This window comes from Fundulus heteroclitus, chromosome 13, assembly GCF_011125445.2.
Source record: "Fundulus heteroclitus isolate FHET01 chromosome 13, MU-UCD_Fhet_4.1, whole genome shotgun sequence".
NCBI lineage: Eukaryota > Metazoa > Chordata > Actinopteri > Cyprinodontiformes > Fundulidae > Fundulus > Fundulus heteroclitus.
Window position 1 is genome coordinate 13,052,031 of NC_046373.1, and position 20,979 is coordinate 13,073,009.

The following is a 20,979-nucleotide window of genomic DNA, read 5'->3' on the forward strand; positions in this document are numbered from 1 at the left end:
CATTGTGTATCTTTTTTTGTGTGCTTGAACATGTTATTGTGTGACTGCTGCAAAGCATCAGCAGACATTAGCATTTTTGTTAATTATAGCTCGTAAACTAATGTTAGCATCCAGGATGGTAAAAAAAAAAAAAAAAAAACTGTTTTACTCATTTAAAGATTTGTTTTGTTTTTGCCATTTGTCACACTGAAAATATTCCCCCGTTGTGGATACCCCATTAGTCCGACTTTGCAAACAAAGCTGGAATATTAGATATCTTGTCTATTATCCCTTTTCTTACTCCTCCCCCCCATTTAATCAGGTAGAAACCTCACTGAGCACAACAATAACATAAACCTCCGCTCCCAGCACCCCCACCACCTCAGCGTTCATCCTGCTAACCCTGCCCCCGTCCCCACTTAGTCATCAGAAGCTCCACCAGCAGCTAAAGTCTTCACACATTTTACTGCTATGGCCATGTGCTAATGGAAAATGGGTCCAGGCACTAAACCCATCATTCCCCTCTGCACTGAGCACTTATGAGAACCTGGCTATTTGGTAGCTTCATGTATTCAAGTATAAAAAGCATCAGAAAGGCAAGAGTTAATGGAAAAAAAACAAGCCCATGCTGACTCCCACCAATCTCTGCTTCCTGGACAAAACATGCCTGCATACTGGCTGTCCTCTCTCTTAGCACTGCTCAGCTGTAAGCACATCCAGGTGCAGTCACTCAAGGCAACGCTGGTCTGTCCAATCTTTGTTTATCCTTCGTTCTAACATGACGCTGGCCGGGCAACCTATTTTCTCCACTGAGAATAAACCTTTGATAAAACAAGAATTCCTGATGGTTCTCAGATGGAGTCCAGACTGAGCTCAAGTCTTGCAGCAACGCATACCCTTTCCAATACTTGCAGATGAAAATCAACACAGATACCTTAACGCTGAATGGTAGCACTCTACCATTGTTACAGTGTTCCACTGGCAGTGTGCTCGGGCTATTTCTTTAAATGTTTGCACCTTGAAAGGTATAAAAGGAGGCTTTCTGTGGGGTTTCATAATTTTTATGTGTTTTTTTTTAACCCATAGTTCTACTATATTTTATCCTGTTATGCTATGCATCGTTTTTGCTTATTTTAAGTGTCAGAGCCTTAGAAGAATTAAGGTCTAAAGCACTAATCCAGCTCTGTGAAGGATTAGCACAGCTGCATTGTACAGATAAGGCTGAAAATGGGAAAGTTGCTTGCTCCCAACTTCCTTTCACAGAACAAAGAGTAGTTTGTCACCTGTTACTCATTTCAGTAGTCTGTTAGCAAGATAAGGGGGTTGACTAGGCTGAGAAAGCTTGGGCCTTGAGAGTGTGAGGAGTCAGATAAAGAGTAAGAGGTGTTGACAAATACTTATTGGATGGGGGATGTTTGAAGAAGATTGAGTCAAGGAGACGTAAGTCTAAACCTTGGCTTCTACCTTCCTACTTCAACTGAACTCATCCTTTTCGTCTTCTCAAAAATGTGTAACCGAATAATCGCAACCTTTTCTGGGTGAAAGGGCGCAAACGTATTGCTGTTGAGAACTAAACAGAGAAAGTGTTTGCACAGGCTGATTTCTATATCCCAATAAATGGCAAGCTGAGAAAAAGTTACTGCACTTGTCTGTCATCACAGAAAAATACACACAAGCTGACAACAATAATTCAGCCCTGCAACTACAGAGTGCATCATAGCAGGCCTATGATATATCCATGTTTGTCTAACACTCAGTCCTCATCCTCCTCCACCTCCAGCAGAGGTTTCTCAAAGTTCAGGCACAGTTCATCACTACTGGTTTAATGTTGTCTGACCTCATACTTGGTAATGTACCGCCCCATTCTCTCACGTCAGCTGACCTTTTTACTCTTGTCTGTGCCAAGAACCAGGCGAAAGGTCAGAGGGGACAGTGCTCTCTCTGTACACGGCCCCAAACCAAACTCTGGAATGATTTACCGCTGTTTATCAGCCAGGCTTCTTCTTTGACCATTATTAAATCTCTTTGAAAGACTCATCTTTTTTACTTCGGCTTTTAACACTCAAGAGGATGTGGGTGTTTGTTGGTTTCATGCCAGTTTTTCTGTGTTTATTTTCCTATATTGTTTTTTTTTATCGATATTACTGAATTTTATTCTGTTTAGATTTGTGTTTTTTGTGCAGCATTTTGCTCTCTGTGAGTTTAAAGTGCTTTATAAATAAAGTTGGACTGGATTGTCTTTATTTGGGTTTGGCTCTCACAGACTAGCCAACAAAATGTCTCTGTGAAACCATGTTCTCTTATTATCACTCCATATTTCCAGCAGGACGCCCGGATCCACTTCATCATATTGCGATTGTTGTTGTTCTTGTCTATTTTAATTTTTTATTATTTAATATTTGCCATTGCCAAGCTATTTTTACTCGTGTGTCGTGTTTTGGAGGAAGAAAAATAAAAAAGAAACAAAAACGGGCGAGCTGCAAACAGTACGCATGCGCAGCGTGTCGCTGCCATAGCAACCAGAGCCGAGCGTTGGACGCTGTTAGCACCGGAGCAGATATTAGTAGTCAATATGGTAAGTCCGGTTACTTTCAGCATATTTTACGCACTGTTTGGTTATTTATTCCGCCCTGAGTGAAACATGAGAGGCGGACATGCAACCTCTTCCACCACGACCCGCTGGTTCGGCTCTAAACACGTTTAATTGCAGAATTAGCTGATAGCTGGCTAACATCAGCTCAGTCTTAGTGGTCTGTCCACATGTTCAGTTTACCAAACGACGTGAAATATAATTGTCTGTAGAGTGTGGCGATAAATAACCCCCATCAGTAATGATCATGATGCAGTGTGTTTAATATCTGGGGGGTTTATGCAGCGTGTTTACATTGGGACGCTGCCAGCTGCCCTTGTTACCTTGCTGCTAGTGTGTCATCACAGTTTAACCCCAGCCTCTCTTTAATGTTTTCTTTCCAGGCCAAGACTGCTACTGTGAAAGAAGCTCTAAGCAAATGGGTGAGAGTACAGATGCTTATTAAAAGGAACAAGAAAAAGGGCGCTTGTTTTAGGTTGGGCTACATGTTTGAATTGCTGCTTTTGAACGTTTTGTGCACGCAGGAAGAGAAGACCAAGGAGAAAGCAAGTGAGGCTAAAGAAATTAAACTGTACGGTCAGATTCCTCCTATAGAGAAGATGGACCCTTCTCTCGCCACGTTGAGCTGCTGCGAGTAAGTCCTCTTTTTCATGCGGTTTCTGATAAACACAACTAGACGAGGGCCTGTCAACCCTAAACAAAGGTATGCCAGGGTTTTAAAGAGTTACTGTTTTGAAGTGTATTTTGGGTCAAGTTCTTGTGGGAAAATTAAAAGAGGACCCGAAACAGTTGTCATATGGAATAAAAAGAAAGTAGACGATAGAATTATCTCTTAAAGCCAATGTGGGGGACTTTTATTACAAGTACGTCCTCACTAAGACTAAGAAAGCAGAGAACATAACCCCAGTTCTAAAGTCCTTACACTGGCTCCCTGTATCTCAGAGAATAGACTTTAAAATACTTCTGTTAGTCTATAAATCCCTGAATGGCTTAGCACCTAAATACATCACAGACTTGTTATCAGTGTATCAACAATCCAGAGCACTAAGGTCTTCTGGCTCCAGCCTGCTCTGCATACCTAGAACCAGAACTAAACATGGAGAAGCAGCATTTAGTTCCTATGCTCCAATTATCTGGAACAAACTCCCAGAAAACTGTAAAAGTGCTGAAAGCCTGAGTTCTTTTAAATGAAGATCAAAGCATTTGTTTAGGATTGCCTGCGACTGTTCTTGTTAAATTGTTTTACTGAAACATCATTAGTTCAACTTTGTAGTCCAACTGTTTTTAATATTTGCTTTTAGTTTCTGTTTTCCCTGCGTTTGTTACCTCCATATTTGGAACTTGCATCAGAGTAGCACAGTCTAAACAGCACGCCTTAACACATGAACTCTGGCCATTCTTGGACTTTTTTTCCCAGACTGTCCCCAGTTTGCTGAACTTACAATTCCACCATAGTCACAGCATTGCAGCACATCTCCAAAGGACACGCCGTCGACTCAGGCTTGGTTTAACATATTATTTCAGTCTGGCCTGTATGGAAATCCCATATCTACCCCTTGATCGGGGAGAAGTCTTGTCCAATATAGAACTCCTAAAAAGCTATGCTTACAGTCACACTATTTGTACTTAAAGACATCACACGCACAATAATATGGGCTTTGAGCTTGCCTCTTCCGTCTGGTTGTCCGAAGAGAGCTCTGACATGTGAAGGTCATACCCAACCTCGTTCCCAGGCGGTTAATTACTTCAAAGAAGACAGAGGGACATATCTCTCCCAGGCACTGCATCTGCAGCTGGCTTTTGTCTAGGCACAAACTACATATCCCCTAATCAGGTTGAACTTACAATGAACTGTAATAGGGAGTGTGAACACAATAAGTCATATATGCAAACTTCAGAGACCACGGTTTCAAAACCAAAAACCATTCTTTCTTAATGTTCCTACGGTCCTTTTTGAATGAGATGCCACAGAACATGTCTGAGCGACCCAATTTAAGATGGCTGTATAGAGCATAGAGTAATCCTGCGCTCCTCTCTCCCACATCTATTGCTGCACACTGCCTGACAGCCAGCAGAACACGTTTCCCTAGCTTAATAGACAGACTAACTAGGCTGTTTGGATATATTTCAGGTTGTGAAAAACACTGGCAGCATTTTTTTCTGGGAACTGAAGGTCACTTTATTTTGAAACTATAGTTGGGAACCAGCCAACCGCAGGCTGTCTGTGTGAGCAGAAAGCACGAGTAATTAAATGGCGAAATTCGGCTTGTCACACTCGTGTTTCTTTCTAGATTAAAATATATTATGGTTGTCATTGTTTTAAATGTTTATACGAATACGTGACACGGTGAAATTGCTGTGCTTTTACTCAAGGTTATCATGAAAGTGTGAAATTCACAACCGTCCACGCCTGTACAGGGCTGTATCATTTGATTAGATGTATTCACTCACTCAGGATTAAATATGCTGCAAATAAATTTTGACTTTTTTTTAAATGATTCCAGTTAACAGTTCAATAAATTTTCTTTCTGGCAGCCTCTAGATGGGAGCAGCCATTTAACATTAACATTAACATAATACGATATTAATCCCAGAAAGGGAAATTGTCATCATATGACACTGTGGCATGGGAAACAATTTCAATTTATTATTTATATAGCGCCAGTTCACAACATATGTCATCTCAAGGCACTTTACAAATTCAAACATATTATCCAGACAGATTTGTCAAAATGTTTGCTATGTAAGGAAATCTAGTAGATTGCATCAAGTCTTGACAAGCAGCATCCACTCCTCCTGAAAGAGCGTAGAGCTACAGGGACAGTCGTCTGCATCATCCATGGCTTTGCATCAATCCCTCATACTGAGCATGGATGAAGCGACAGTGGAGAGGAAAACTCCCCTTTAACGGGAAGGAAAACTTCCAGCAGAACCAGAACCAGTGTGAACGGTCATCTGCCTCGACTGACTGGGGGTTAGAGAAGACAAAGCAAGGACATAAAAAAGCACATTGATGCAGACAGATCGCCCGCTACTTTAGGTGGTAGTAGCGGGCGATCTGTCTTCCCTGGATAATGTCACAGCTAACAGAACGCCAAACCAGGTGTATCTACTATGAAGGGGAAAAAAATGACAGAGAACTGAACAAAAAGTTAAAAGTTGAAATAACAACAAGCAATGCAAATTGGAGAACAGTAGGAGAACTCAGCAGAGTGAGAGAACTAGACCCTGATGTCCTCCAGCAGCCTAAGCCTATAGCAGCATAACTACAGAGATAGCACAAGATAAACAAAGCCGCTCTTAACAAAATTATCTTTAACAGTTTTTAATCAAATGTTGAGTTCATCCTTCAAATACCTTAAATGTTTTTTGTCCCATGTCCTCCTCAGGAAGCTGTCCCTGTCCACCAACTGCATTGAAAAAATAACCAATCTCAATGGCCTCAGTGAGTGTGAACTACCTTATAGATGCACATCCCCCCCAGAGGCGTTTCTCTTCTTAACAGATGGAGATTTATTGATTTAATGAACTGTTTGTGTCCTTTTAGAGAACTTGAAGATACTTTCATTAAGCAGAAATAATATAAAGAATCTCACGGGGTTGGTAAGTTACATACGGTCCTGAATTAACACCAACAAATTTAATTTCCTGGCTTCATTAAGTTTTCTGTTTTTTATTTCCCTCCAAAGACAATATTTTTTGATTACACAAGCAATTGAACCTGCTCAGTTCATTCTCTGATTTCCTCTTTTTGTCTGAGTTTGTTGCTCGTGTGTTCGCAGGAGGCCGTCGGAGACACTTTAGAGGAGTTGTGGATTTCATATAATTTGATAGACAAACTGAAAGGCGTCAGCTCCATGCAAAAACTGAAAGTCCTCTATATGTCCAACAACCTCGTTAAAGATTGGGGTACGCTACGCTTATCAACACAATCAGCCGGTTTAGTTTAAAATAGAAATTGTGTTACATTCTAAAAGCTTTCTGTGTTGGTCTTTTTAGGTAATTGATTTTTTATGTTATTGAAATTGTTAAATCCACAATATGGATTCGGTGTTAAGTGCATCGTTTTTTTTTTTTTTTTTCTGTTATGCAGCAGAGTTTGTGAGGCTCGCTGACCTATCCAGCTTGCTGGAACTGGTTTTTCTTGGAAATCCACTGCAGGAGAAGCAATCCACAGATGGAAACTGGTTGGATGAAGCCTCCAAAAGGCTTCCTAATCTACGGAAACTAGATGGTGAGGGCATTAAGCGCACATGTTTCTAAAACTCTAAAGCCTGAATCCTAGGGGTGCAGTCGTCTCTCTGCTTTCATCCTGATCTTTTGAGCTGTGCAACATAAATTTCATCAGAAAGTTTCGTAAAACATTGCTGCAGTAACTGAACACTACTGATTGCGAGGTGTTAAACAAAACACACAAGACTACTTGTGACCGGCTTTTGTTCATCATGATGTCTACAAACGCTTCATTCAATACTTGTCACAATGATTGCATGATAAAATTCTTCTACTGTTCAATATCGGGAGAATAGAACGTAAGGTAAATGTGAGAAGCAACACAGACACAGCCTTATATGTGTAAGCACTTCCCATTCTTTACTTTTAAGCCATTTTAACCCTTTTTCTCAGCATTGGAATATGGAAACATCTCACCCTATTTTGACGGTCCCTCCTGCAACAAAACACGGAGGCATGATGCTGCCACCCCTGTAGCTTTGCAGGCGGGATCATGTTTCCAGGCTTGCAAACCTCGCCCTCTTTCTTCTGAATGTAACAATGGACTATAATGATGAAACACTTCAGTTTTAGTTTCAACAGACCATCAGAGATGTTTCCAAAATTTAAGCTTTTTGTCCCCGAGTGCCTTGACAAATTGAAATTTGGCTTTATATGTTGTTGTTTTTTTGTTTTTGTTTTTATTTGTTTTGTTTTTTTGTACAAATGGTACCTTTTTGTCCAGGGGACACACTAGGACAAATCGATCAGTAAAATTCTGTCTATAATAGTATACATCTCTATATTTATTCAGTAATAACCCATGTCCTGTACTTATGGAACCATTGTTTATCCTGCACTTGCTGCTATTGCACTTCTGGTTAGACCTAAACTGCATTTCGTTGCCTTGTACCTGTACCTGTGTAATGACAATAAAGTTGAATCTAATCTAATCTAATCTAATCTAATCTAATCTAATCTAATCTAATCTAATCTAATTTTTCTTGCTGAAAGCCCATATTAAGTCCATATTTGTCCAGGAATCATTTCACCATGGATAAGGAAACCCCCTAACCAGTCTAAGTCTGCATTTTTACTATGTTTTCTTCTCCTTTTTTATGGAGTAGATATGCACATTATGCAACAAAAACACCTTCATGGACAAAGAATCCTTTCTTGAGTTGTGTGATGGTGTTTGTACTTTCATTTAATTGCTTGAAAAGATGAACATGATACCTCAGGCATATAAAATAAATTGTACGCGGGGTTAAGCTAGTCTTAATCGTGGAATAATAGTCTTACTCCACAATTCTGATATCGTGGAATATTAATGTTTGATATTCCCATGAAATCACACAGGGATGCATTGGGTTGGAGGTGTTGCTTTAATATGCATCCACAGCTGAGGATGTTACAGTAAAAAAAATGTTATATGTCTTTTTGTGAAATGTATGAAAAACTGTGGTTTTAACTGAAGGTGATTTGATAATGACTTCCTCTTTTCATTCCAGGGATCCCCATCATTAAGGAGCCGGTGGATGATTGAAGTGGAACATGCAAAATGAGATGCCAAAAACACTGTCTTTCTTAAGATCTTCCCGTTTTTTTAGGTGGTGTATTTTTTTTTTAGAATAGTGCTCTCACCTGTCTATAAAAAAAATATATTGAACAAAGTTTTTAGCTGTAGATCAACAAGCACAAAATAAATAAATCCTGAACTGCTGACTTTTGGCCAAGAGTCAGATGATTTATGATGACTTATGTGTATGTCTACATGTAGAGCATGTCTTAATGTGATTTAATGGATTGATTTTTTTTTTATTTCCTATCAGATTGTTTTACAAAACTGATGCTTTATGTTTGAAAATCAGTTTGGTGGAACAGTACTGTTTATGCGGCCAACGCAGCATCTAAGGTTTCTCACATGAAACAGGAGAATTATTTCCTGGGTTCAAAGGTTTCTTTAGTAAAAATAACTGATTAATGAAGCACAATTGAAATGTACTTCATTGCATTCTGCCAATGGTTTGTGAGCGGCACACGGTTTCTACAGTTTCATGAAATAGGGGTTTATTCACAAAGACAGTAAGAATTGAAACAGAAAATAATTTCGTTTTTTAAAAACTATTAACGGAACAGAACTGAAACATATTTTTGGACAAACGCGGAGCCAAATGAGCTTTAATACGACCAAATTAAACAGCTTTCTTGTGTTGTATGAAATTTTTCCGTCTTTTATGAGGAAGAACATTTTTACTCTGTTGTTCTGTTTCATGGCAAAGTTGCAGTCTTGTGGATTAAAAGAAGGTCGATGCATGCAGCATGGATTTTACCACCACTCGGTGTACCCTGGTGTCCATCTTGAATTGTTCTAGTTCCTACATGTAACCGCTGCATGTTTAACACTTTAAAAGTTTAATATATTAATTCATATATTGTTAATATATTACTGTATTGTCTCGGTTGAAGCTGATTTTGTTCTATTAAACATGCTTTGTAAACCTCATTATGCTTTAGAAAAATATTTCTTTCTGATTTTCGTAATCTACAGTGATCATGTGCAAGGCAATCTAGTTTTGTTCCCGCTATGTGTTTTATTTTTTAAGATTTACTGTCACCTTTATTCATGTTTGCCATATATTCTATATGTAAAATATGATAAATCTTCATAATTCATTCTAGCCGCTACTGCAATTCAAAAACACTATTTTTTTTATTTATTACATAATTCATATTTTTATTTTAAGCCATAACGTATCAATTACATGGGACAGTATCAGAAAAATGATCATCACAAGTCACATCAGTATTGTAAAGATTAGTATTTTCTGAAGAGGAGAACTTCCGAAAGATGAGACACCTGGCTGGGTGAAGGATTCTTCTTTAATCAGGAGCTACGGTTTAACTACATGGCAATTTGTTGTAGCTTAGGCTGTAGTTTACAGCATAAAATACGACTTTAGAAAGCAGTTTTCCTCTTGCTTTCACGAATAAACTTCTCTACATCTTGCATCGGCACTGTGAGGGCAGAGAACAAACGGCAGCAAATGAAACAGACATTGAAGAGAGGTACACAAAGGCATGAAAGCAAAGAAATTACATCATTGATTGCATACAATGAATCCTAAAATTAATTATAGTCTATAAATGAGACAGGCATCTCTCAAAACACAATACAACTGTTTAAAATGGGCATCAAATACAAAAAATGTGTTGGCCCAGTATATGTATAATTTATCAAAAATGGCAAGGAAAAAAAATTTTATATCTTTCCTAGTCAGTGGAGTAATCTTTATTGACATCAAAGTAGTCAAAGTTGCTGACCGGATTTTTGAATCTTTCTAGTGTTATAGTTTCTTTGTGGGAAATTTTCCAATACACAACAATTCAAGACATACCACAATGAAACATAAAAAGTCTCATAGATACAGAATTAGTTCTCGGGGACAAAAGGAATAAATGTGTGATGGGGTGGTGTTGTTGCAGACAGCGATGGGACAGAGCCGCGGTGTCGGAATGGATAGATTTAATAAAGAAAACGGAGAACTTCCAATACAAAAATACAGGGGAGGCAAAGTGAAAACACAGCAGTAAGGAAGGAATGCAGGAACAACAGAATGATGACCCTATCAAGGCCTCAAGATTTACTGTGGCTAGGGCAAAAGCTTAGTTTGGGCTAGTCTCACAAAGATATGAGAGATAAAAATGTTATTCATATAAATGGCAGACACCACACAAAAACCTCTTCAAGAAAACTGAAAATGGTGTTTGTTCCAACAGAAGAAAGTCAATAAAATGGTAACAGTTCTTAGTGTCTTATGTCTGATGGGGAAAAAAAGAGTTCAACACAGAATCAGATTCAGTAAAGAAAGGCCCCAGACCCAATGGGGTCTCAGTCTGATAAAGCTTGAGCTGCATGACTTCAGTAAAACATATAATTGTGACAATATTGCTGAATATTGTGATAACTATCCGAGGAGTCATCCAAATAGTAAAATAAAGTAGTCTTTTGACATTTATTGCTTGGTTTAGCCTCTTTTGGACTTTATTTTTGATTACATCATCTCCAGAAAGTGGACTACAGTAAAGACGTTACAAAAAATTACACTTGTCACACTGCCAAACTAATGTCAAATTTAAAAAATAAGAGCAGTTCATGTTTTAGATTATCTGTAGTTTTCTCTCTTAATCATACAACTCCAAGATCTACAATGGCAAGAAAAACAGTATCTTGATTTAAAGGTAAAAAAAAAAAAAAGATTTTTCATAGAGTCTGTCGTGGATGTCCTCCGGACGACGTAGTCATTTTATCTCTGTTATCCTATTATGTACCTGTGGAAATTTCCCTAGGGTGCGTGTTTTTTACAAACATGGTTATGCATCACTACCCATTTCAGACATGGTTACACATATATTACCCCTTCCAAACATGGACCATGCACTTTCTGTTTACATTGCAAATGGCTTGCTCTTTGGTCCAGATGTCTTGTCCCCTGCCTCGGTTTGTTTGCATTGACCCTCTACCTCTTATCTTGACATCTGGAGTGACACACACACATTCTTTTTTTAGGTATATGTTACAGCACACCCTTTAACCATTGTGATAAGAATATATTCATTGTAAGATATTAATCCACTACAAGTCCTGTTGGAGAATTTCTCTTTTTGCAACAGCTGAGATTGAGGAGAACTCTGGGAGAGTATAATAATAATAATAATAATAATAATAATAATAATAATAATAATCAAAGACACTTTACAAAAATCAAGTAAAATTACAAAAAGGACAGTCAAGTACATTGAAAGATGTAAAAGAATAAGATAATGTTATCATGTTATCTGCCAGTCTTAAACTAATACTACTTGACATTGACTGACTTTTCCGTGTCGATGTCTAAGTTTCTATTGTTCAGTTGTATTAGGTTCTATTTTTTAAATCTCAGTAACCCACTTTTTTCTGTGCTTTGTGAAACAATTCGTGTCAATTGGGATTTGTTTCCCTGCTGTTTTGCCTGTCTGGCATCTTTGACTTATTTCGTTTCTTACCCCTTACCAAACGACTCCCGCTATCTCTCAACATAGTTATTTAGACATAATTTACACAGTACATGCCTCGTCATAATAACTTTTGATGAGCTAATTAAGAGATGAAAACACGTTGGTCCAAAATTTGTATATAAACTCCAGATGCTACAGTACTTGTTATAAAAGGGATTTTTTTTGTGTGTTTTTGTTTTCTCGTGAAAATATTAAAGTTAATATGTAATTATATAAGCAACTGTACTCACTTCTGTGAGAGAAATTATCTGCTTTCCTGCACTCTCAGTGGTGTTTGTCAATCTGATGTAATCTGATATCAAACCTGCTTAGTAGGGCAATTTAAAAGAGGAAGTAACAAAAAAAAAAAAACATCCTCGTTTTTCCCACTGGGATGGGAGGAAGTTGTGCACATGTGTGACACTAAAGCCTGTTTGTGCTCTCACAATCGTTATTTGTTGTTGTAGAGCAGACATGCCATAATTCATCACTATTTTAAACACAATGTGTCATGGCCTTGTGGAGGAAATGAGAAAGTCCTCTCCTGTTTTATCACATCAAAATAAACTATTTTTTATTTTTATTCTCCATACTCGCACCACGTTTTTTTAACACGTTTTTAAAAAAGAAACAACAAAAAAAAAAACACCAGTTGCACAATGCCCCTACTTTTACGAGGCGACATTTATTTAGCGAGCTGGCACCAACGAGGCTCCATAAAGGGGGGCGGAGGCAGAAAGAGGAGGAGTCAGAAGTCTGGCCACTAAACTCTGGGAGGTTTTTGCGCTCAAACAATCTCGCAGCAACCACGAAGAGGGCGAAACGCTTCTGCGGGAGGATGTAGCCTGGCGAAGACCCTTGACAGCTGCCGCTAATGCACGAACACATCCGGACAAAACCAATTCTGCAAAGAGAGCAACGAGTTTAAGTTCGCTTGTTCCGACCATGGAGTGCAAGATTAATTGCCAGGTGGGTGACTTCTTTCGCGCCCGCAAACTTCAAACGTGAGTGAGCCACAACAAGTTCGCCAAGAGAGGCCATGCGGTCAGCAGCCACGGCCATTTCGGGGTCGGTTTGTTTGTCAACCTCAGGCCACAGTTAAGCAGGAGTCGGCACGCTGTGCGCGCGGGCATTCTTGCACGAGCCAAGTTTTCATCACGGGTCAAAATACGCCGACGGCGCGCGCTAAATGTGTAATTTGGTTACATTAAAAACAGGTCGTGTGAGTTTGCCGTATTGGTTAATTCCAAACATAATGGAGGAGTTAAAACTAGAAAAATATATCAGGTCGAGATGTTGCACTGTTATGTTATGTTAGAAGTGAGTGAAAGGAAGCGGTGAAATCATTGTTATTGGGCTGGAAACGTAGCCCGCTTACATTATGCGTGTTCTCTAGTTATGAGTCTAAACAGTGGCTTCGCCCCTTTTTTATTTTCACGCCTGAAAACAATGAAGGCAACTATCTGAGTCTGCGTCGCTGCGGGAAACGGAAATCTAATGCAAAAAAAAAAAAAAAAAAAAAACAACGGAGCCGCGGGTGGAGCGATGTTATGGCAAGAGGCGCGTTTCAGTCAGCATGTCTCTATCTGCTGCAGGAAATAACTTCTGCTTTGTGGGTGGCGGTGGCGTACCGTGCTGCTGCAGGGGATGTTCGTTTGTGTTTTTTGGTTTTCGCCTCACTGGATTGTTTTGTGGCGACGAAGCTCTGTAGACATTTCCCGTTGCCCCTCTGCATGACTGCACGCAATAAAGGAGCAGAACCAACTATTGTCTTTTCAGACAACTTTCTTTTCAGACAACTTTCTTTAATCACTAATCAATGTCAGAAATCAGGGTAAATATACCTGATATATTTTATTTAGAGGAAAATGTTGTTTATCTCATCTCTATTTATGTTCAAATTATTTAATTGAACTGGAACAGAAAATTTAATTTAATGTTTATCAATTACTTTTTATGTAGTCCTTGGTTGAAGAATTTCTTAAATTGATTATTTTTTATTATGTGGTAATTTCTGAAATTGATTTATTTAATATTTGTTAAATGTGTGTTAAATTTGTTAATTGTCTGAAATAAATAAATCAATTCATTCATTCAAAGATTGAATCCAAACGATTTGCCGTTTCTAAACAATAAAGTGGCTCACCACTTGGTTGTAGAACCGGGCGCTTGCGTCTTGGAGAGGCCCCAAAGGTCCGCGGTTCGAATCTCAGTCTGTTACTCTGCCTCCCTGAAGAGACAAGTTTCCCTTCTGTGGGACTATAAAGGGGAATATTTAATACTATATATTAAAGTATGTAATTTTAAATGAAAAAAAAAATCATCTGGACACCAAAGTAAAGTTTCAGACTAGCATATTTAACATGGCATATTTAACATTGAACCACAGTGAGGCAGTTTTTTTTTTGTTTTTTTTTGGTGAGATTTAAAAAAAATGAAGTTTTTTTTTTTTTTTTTTATGGGGAGCCTGAGATGGTCTTCCTTAACATGTAAATAGATCTGTCTCTGTTGCTTGCTTTGAGACGCATTATTACCATCTCTGCATGTGTCCAGAGTGACAATCTATTCACTGCTGTGAATGTAAATGAACTCAAAAGCCTTCATCACACCTGGTCAGCTTCAGTGAGAAGCGAATGGTCTGCTGCTGTCTTATAAATATTTACCAATTTTGTTGGTATAAATTGATTCTTAAACAGTTTCCCCCAAATTGTTTTTGAGTCATATTACCATCTTTAGGTAAATATAACTACAGTTTATGATAAAGAATTGAATAAGAAATTTAGAAGTCTCGGGGATAATTGGTGTCGAATATCAAAAGTCTGGAAAACTACTGAGTTACATTAGGATTTCCCAGGGGTGGAGTGGTATGGAAAATGAAACTAGTGTCGAGAAAATTTTTATTTCCGGACTATATCCTATTATTCAAGTCTTAACTGTATGTCCATCTGGGGTTTTTTGTTTTTATGTAAAATTGTGTGTGTAAAATGAGTCGAAGTCGCTAAATCTGCAGATTAGGTTATTAAATACAGCGGCAGTCTGCATGGAAAGCTGAAGTGTCCTTTTATCTTTTTGTTTTGTTTCATTCAGATATGGTTTGTGTTTTGTAAACGGTAAAGTGTATACTTCGGTTTGATCCACTCAATTCATGGTGGTCGTTAATATTGTCGTCGCTCTTCAGTATTTTTTCCATGCGCTTCCTTGAAGACAATTAAATGGGAATTTGCCAGTTATGAGAATTTGTCAATAGATTTATAGGGAACAGTGTCTGTAATGTATAGTTTATGCAATATTGACACATGTAGTACAGAATGAAAGTGACCGAAGTTGTTCTGTCTATATGCAAGTTTATATTGTTTTTGTTCACGCCTGAAATGTGTGTACAATTTAAGTTTGTCAAGCTTGATAAAGATTTACATTGTTGTTGTACTTCAAGACTTAGAATGACACGATGTTATGTGAAAGGAGATTTGTTCTCATCCAAATATCTGACTGCAAAGTGAAACTGAAGACCTCTGAGTCTAACACTGAAATGCATCAAACATGATGAATATGAATCATTGAAATCTTTCTCTGTGGGTATTTGGTCTTGGGCCTTCATAGGCTTATAGAAATGTCACGTGTGCATAATGTTGTTCATCTTAATATCAACACCAAAGCAGCAGGTATTGGTGGTTCTCCCTGATGACCATTTGGGATTATGTCTGACCATGAAATTAATCCTATTTGATGTTTATTGCATCATGAAGCATAAAGAATAATGCAAATATATATGGGTAATGTGCTTAGAATTAACATGCATAAGGGGAATTTATGTTTGAAAGGCAAGTGTATAGTAGTGCTCTAATATATGCAAGGCATGTAGTCTTCATGTTACACATTGTCTAGATTTCTTATCCAATCAATGATGAAGATTAACTACCCACTCACCAGCCACATTAGACTACTTTATGACTAGATTTATGTTCTCCAGGATTCATGCCTCCAAAAAGAGAATCTCCTATGTTGAGGCAGGAATGTTGCAGAGAACATGTTTTGGTTGTGGCAGAAGCTGCTGTAAAATAGGCTCTTTTGAAGATCAGTAAAAACCCTAGCCCCATTTGTTGTTCACCTAAGCAGCATTACACTCATTGATTGGTTGGAAATCTTGGGAGAGCAAGTGGAAAAGCAGAACCACATTGTATTCTGAGCTTTTCTTTTTCAAATTCTTGAATTAGAGCTGCTGCTTCTTAATATTAAAATGGTGGTCTGGATATCTGACTAGAGTCCCTCCTGTTCAACTCCCTCTAAGTTTTTTTTTGGGGGGGTACATCTTAAAGCCAGGGGAGGCTGGATAAGATTTAATTTACCATTACCCTAGCCTCTCACCCTTTGGACTTTATATTTGAAGAGCTTATACCGGTTCTAAAAGAGAATTGGATAACAACTAAACATTGGCCTTTCACCTTGTACTCACAAAAATGTTCTTGTAAATGGCGGTTGGGTAAAGCTCGACACAACTGACAGTATTGGTTTTTTTTGTTGGAACACCTGGATATGAAAGTTGATGTTTTATTGAACTTGCTGTTGACACAAGTTTTGGCTGATGGATATTCTTGGAATCCATTTAGTGCAACAATTTCCTAATTGAAGTCCAGACCCCAATGCGCATCCACAACTGTGGGGTGTTGAGGTCCTCATGAGAAATCAAAATAACTTACAAAAGTGAGTAATGAAAGAATATGCATCATGCAAATGTTATTGGGGAGAAAAAGTACCTTTTTTAAATATAATATATCAGAGTCCTGTTTGTGTTCCTACCAGAACACAAGCAGGATTGTCTTGTTTTTTGTGTAATGTTTGTAATCTGAACATGTATATATCCTGGGTCACAAGTCTTCCACTATTTTTGTAGAAAAGATTGAATGTTACACTTAAATCTGTTCCTAAACTTCAAACTCTTTTTGTGTATTTGCTCTTTGGTGAAGAATGAAACAAATTATCTGTAATTTTGAGTCTACCTTTAAGGGACACGCCAGCAAATTGCTAGTAGCCTACACTTTTTTTTTTTTATTGGCAAAAGCGCATCAGAAAACCGAATTAAAGAACTGTCCTGGGGAAATGCTAAATTGTACAGATATTAAAATGTTAATCTTTTGAGAAATGTTCATGAGACCAACACAACACACTTTCATCAGTTTAGCATCTGTTGGTGACGTGTCTCTTGAATAATTTTTTTTGTTTTGTTCTTGTATATTGAACTGATCCTGCTAACCCATACAGACCAGCAAAATTTGTCTTTCAGAACTTGGATGTCGTACAGCTGTGCAAAACTCTTACAAAAATTTTGACTGAAGTTAGTTGTTGGCAACCTCCTAACAGCTCGATTTGTGACCAGGTTTAACATTCCAAGTTATTTGACAGCCTGTGAATAAACCTTCCCCCCGCAATTTTCCTTCTTTAAATGCACTATATGTGTGAAAGAGACATCTTTTAGTAATATCTTTAGTAATAAATGTACAAGGAACTTGCATAGGTGACAGTTATTACTGTAATTTACTGCTGTTTTAGAGAAAATATTAGTGATTTCTAAATATTTCAATAAAAGCACAGTCAAATCAATTAAACTGAATAAGAACTGGACACTGGATTTCTTCAATTAAAATGGGGTTTGTTTAGAAGGGGGAAAGATCTACAAAACCATAACCCAAGTATTCTGTAGAACAGTGGTTCCCAACCCTGGTCCAGGGTTGGATGTCCTTTTTTGACAAGGGTTGTGGGCTGCAAATAAAGAAGATATTTGTTTTTACCCTTTAAAATTTTTCTGGTGTGAATGGGTTAAGCAAAATATCTCTTCTCCACTTCTCTTTGGCACCATGTCGAAGTATGAAGAACACCCACCCTGGCATCTTTCATCAAATGTTGAGCTACAGGTCTCCTTCTAATGTGAAGTTTCTACAACAGGAAGTCAAGGATGCAATACAGACATTGTTCTCGCTGCCTGAACTATAAGTAACGAGAGGGAGGTCAATGAAGAGAACACAGTTTACTAAAGGACTACTCATTTGACTGAAAACTTTTTACTTCCATCAACGGGATTGCGAGTTCAAGGACCATATCACCTTCAACTTGTTTTGACTGCCAGAAACCAGTGTGCTTTATCCAACGTTTTATGGGTTGACATTTATAGTAATTAAATCACTTTTGGCATATTTTTTTGTCTTTTCAGCATTGTGTTTATGATGCAATACATTCTGTAATTTTCTTTTCTGTAATTTAACTTTAAAAAAAAAAAAAAAACGGCTTTGGGACAATTGTGGCTTTGGGGCAACAGTGGCTGAGTGGCTACAATGGTTGTCTTGTAATTGGAAGGTTTAAGGTTGTGATACCAGCTTCCCCCAGTGAACATGTTGCTGTGCCCCTGGGCAAGATACTTAACCCCAAGTTGCCCAGCGATCTTGTGGGAGAACTTTATAATTTAGGAAAAACTGAGACACAAATCTGCCATACGGGGGGCCTTTTATTTGCACATCTTCACAAAATGTAGTCATGTCTGTATTCAAGGAATTTAATGCAGGAATTCAAGGAATCCCAACTGCATAAGCCTTCATAGCTTATAGTGTCTTTTTACATGGGTGTGTGTATGGGTGGGTGTATGTGTGTGGTATGTTTGGTCATGTGTCCCGACTGGATGTTTTTCTATTATTCCTGGAAAAATGCTGATACAATCATTATACCGTGAATAATGGGAAATAACCGTTAATTGTCCTGTCATTAAGTCTTGCCAAACAAATCATCCAGTCTTGGCAAAAACATAATCTAGGCGTCCTCTTACTCCTGCTTAAGTAAACAGACATTCCTTTCTTTCTCTGGTTCCAAACAATGCTGCAATTGCTTTAAAAACTCCTTATTCTGCTATAGTGTGTTAGTAAATGTGATTTGGTGGATGTGGCTTTCATAAATTATAAATTCAGTTAATTTATCATTAAATCAAGTGAGTATTAAGGGCAACCTGAAACTTGTGCATTTGGATTGAAACTAATTAAAACAACTTGCACTCATGCATACATGTTCAATTCCAAGTTCTCTACTATTTGAGAAAACCACAGCTGACTGCAAAGTTCCTGACTTTGCAGCTCTCTCTTCTCCTGACTGAGCATGTGGCAACTATGAAAGGAAAATCTTACAAATGTTTGTATTTAGTTTAAATAAATAGGTTTGTGCATAAAGAGATGGGTATATATTTTAGATATGGAAAGCTAAAACATTTGACCACTTAATGGTGAGCAAGTCCAGCTGGAATCATTTGGATGATGATGCTGAGATTGTCCTGGTATATAAAGATATTAACATGCTGTTAGAAATGGTTTTGTGATTCAGTGGAAATAATTGGTGTTTAAAGTGCCATGACTAGGGTTGGGAATTGAAAAGATTTTCACGATTCCGATTCCCTTATCGATTCTGTGAAACGATTCGATTCCAATTTGGGGGAAAAAGGAGAACAAACAAATTGATGATGAGCATCAACTTTGTTTACTTAACTATCACACGACCTTACAAACTAACAAGGTCAAGATGTCCACGGCAAATGTGCAACTGGAGTAACATTTATCTTTGTTTAAATAAAAAAGGAATATAAGAACAAAATTAAATACAGTAGATGAGTTGTTTAGAATACAAGAAAATGTAAGTTTTTTTTGTGACAGTTGCTTATTAATCTCTCTTTAGATAACCTCTAATGGAGAAGGCATCCGTTTAATGAAAAAGCATTATTGTACAATTTTGGGAAATAAACTCATCTCCCCCTGATTTAAATAAAAGAGCATCATCTTTCTCTCGCTCCCTGAACTGCGGAGCAATTTTGTAGCATGTTTCGTTACATCCACTGCAATAGCTAGAATCATGTAAGAATTCCAGCTACCAGTAGTTCTAATTAAACATGCTACCAATGAAGGGCTGGATTAACGAAAAAGGCACACTCCCTTAATAACCCCAAAGAGAGGTAGGAAATTGGTTTATTTCCAGAAATGCCATATGATTTACTAGGAACCAGCTAGTGATGTAAAACTAGCTACTTACCACCAGAGTTGCCTTCCATGCTGGTCGTAACTTTAGCTTCTGTCCGGTAAGAATCAAAAACACGGCATTTGTTAAAATGTATGCCATGTTGTGTGCGCAGGTATTTCTGCCTGTTTGGATGTTTGTTTGTTTTTATTAGGATCCCCATTAGCTTCAGCATCAGCTAAAAGCTATTTATGTATTTCCTCCCGCGGATGTAAATACCATTTTGCAATGATTGCAAAGAGCCTCGTTGCCATCTTTATCTTCCTTAAAATGAAGCCAAACTTTCGACCGCGCCATTTGTTTTGTTTTGTTTTAAGCCTGACCACGCCGTACTTGCTTACTGAATGCCGTGTGTGTAACTTGCGTAAAAAACGTGACGTAACTTGCGTAACCGGCGTTAAAAAAACGTGACGTAACTTGGTACCGTCGTGCTGCTCAGAGCCGGAGCACACGGAATCAAAGAGAATCGTTAACCAAGCTGCCAAACGGTTCCATGGAATTGGAACACACAGAACCGGTTCTGAACAGGAACCGGTTTTCGATTCCCATCCCTAGCCATGACCTATGTAAAGTCAAGATGATGGCAAAATGAACAGGTCGAAGATAAAAGATGCTGCTCCAATTCTAATCTGATTTCTTAGTGCAGGGTGGTTGTTTTTGAACTGGTCAGTGTTACAGAGGGAAACTAGGACGAACAGTGCATCACTGATTAGGGCTGCACAATTAATTGCATTTCAATATAATTGCAATTAAAAAAAAAAACTTGTGCAATTTTCAAATCACAGGTCTGCAATGTAACAATGAATGGCTAAGACACGCCCTTTAGATGTCGGTAATATGTTTAAAGTGGGATTGCCTCCAAACGGAAGGGAAGAGTTGTAACGGCGATATAATGTAATTGTATTCCTTGTTTTGAGTTTATATAATCAATACTTTCTTACCAGAAACCTTCAGGAATCTCACCATAGCATTAAGAACTGGTCAAATTGTTTAATACGTAAACCAAAGTGTTGGTTTCGATTTGCACTATATGTTCAGCAAGGTTGATGTCCAACTCAACAAGCTAGTCTCTTGAATAACGATATTCAGATTAATAAAAAAAAAACAGTTACAATTGATGT

General features: G+C 38.0%; 2 protein-coding genes across 2 annotated transcripts in view; both read left to right on the top strand.

Annotated features, from left to right (window-relative positions):
• Positions 1–2,470: 2,470 nt before the first annotated feature.
• Positions 2,471–9,287, top strand: dnal1 (dynein, axonemal, light chain 1). The gene is made up of 8 exons (XM_012868632.3): positions 2,471–2,554; positions 2,953–2,991; positions 3,094–3,203; positions 5,959–6,014; positions 6,117–6,172; positions 6,352–6,478; positions 6,663–6,803; positions 8,293–9,287. Exons 1-8 carry the CDS (start codon positions 2,552–2,554, stop codon positions 8,325–8,327), a joined length of 567 nt encoding a protein of 188 aa, XP_012724086.1. The 5' UTR covers positions 2,471–2,551; the 3' UTR covers positions 8,328–9,287.
• Positions 9,288–12,605: 3,318 nt separating this feature from the next.
• The window catches only part of LOC105930392, a 76,457-nt gene continuing 68,083 nt past the window's right edge, over positions 12,606–20,979 (top strand). The window contains exon 1 of the mRNA XM_012868589.3: positions 12,606–12,787. Within this exon, the coding sequence (XP_012724043.2) occupies positions 12,764–12,787 (24 nt within the window). The 5' untranslated portion in view covers positions 12,606–12,763. The remainder of the gene's footprint in view (positions 12,788–20,979) is intronic.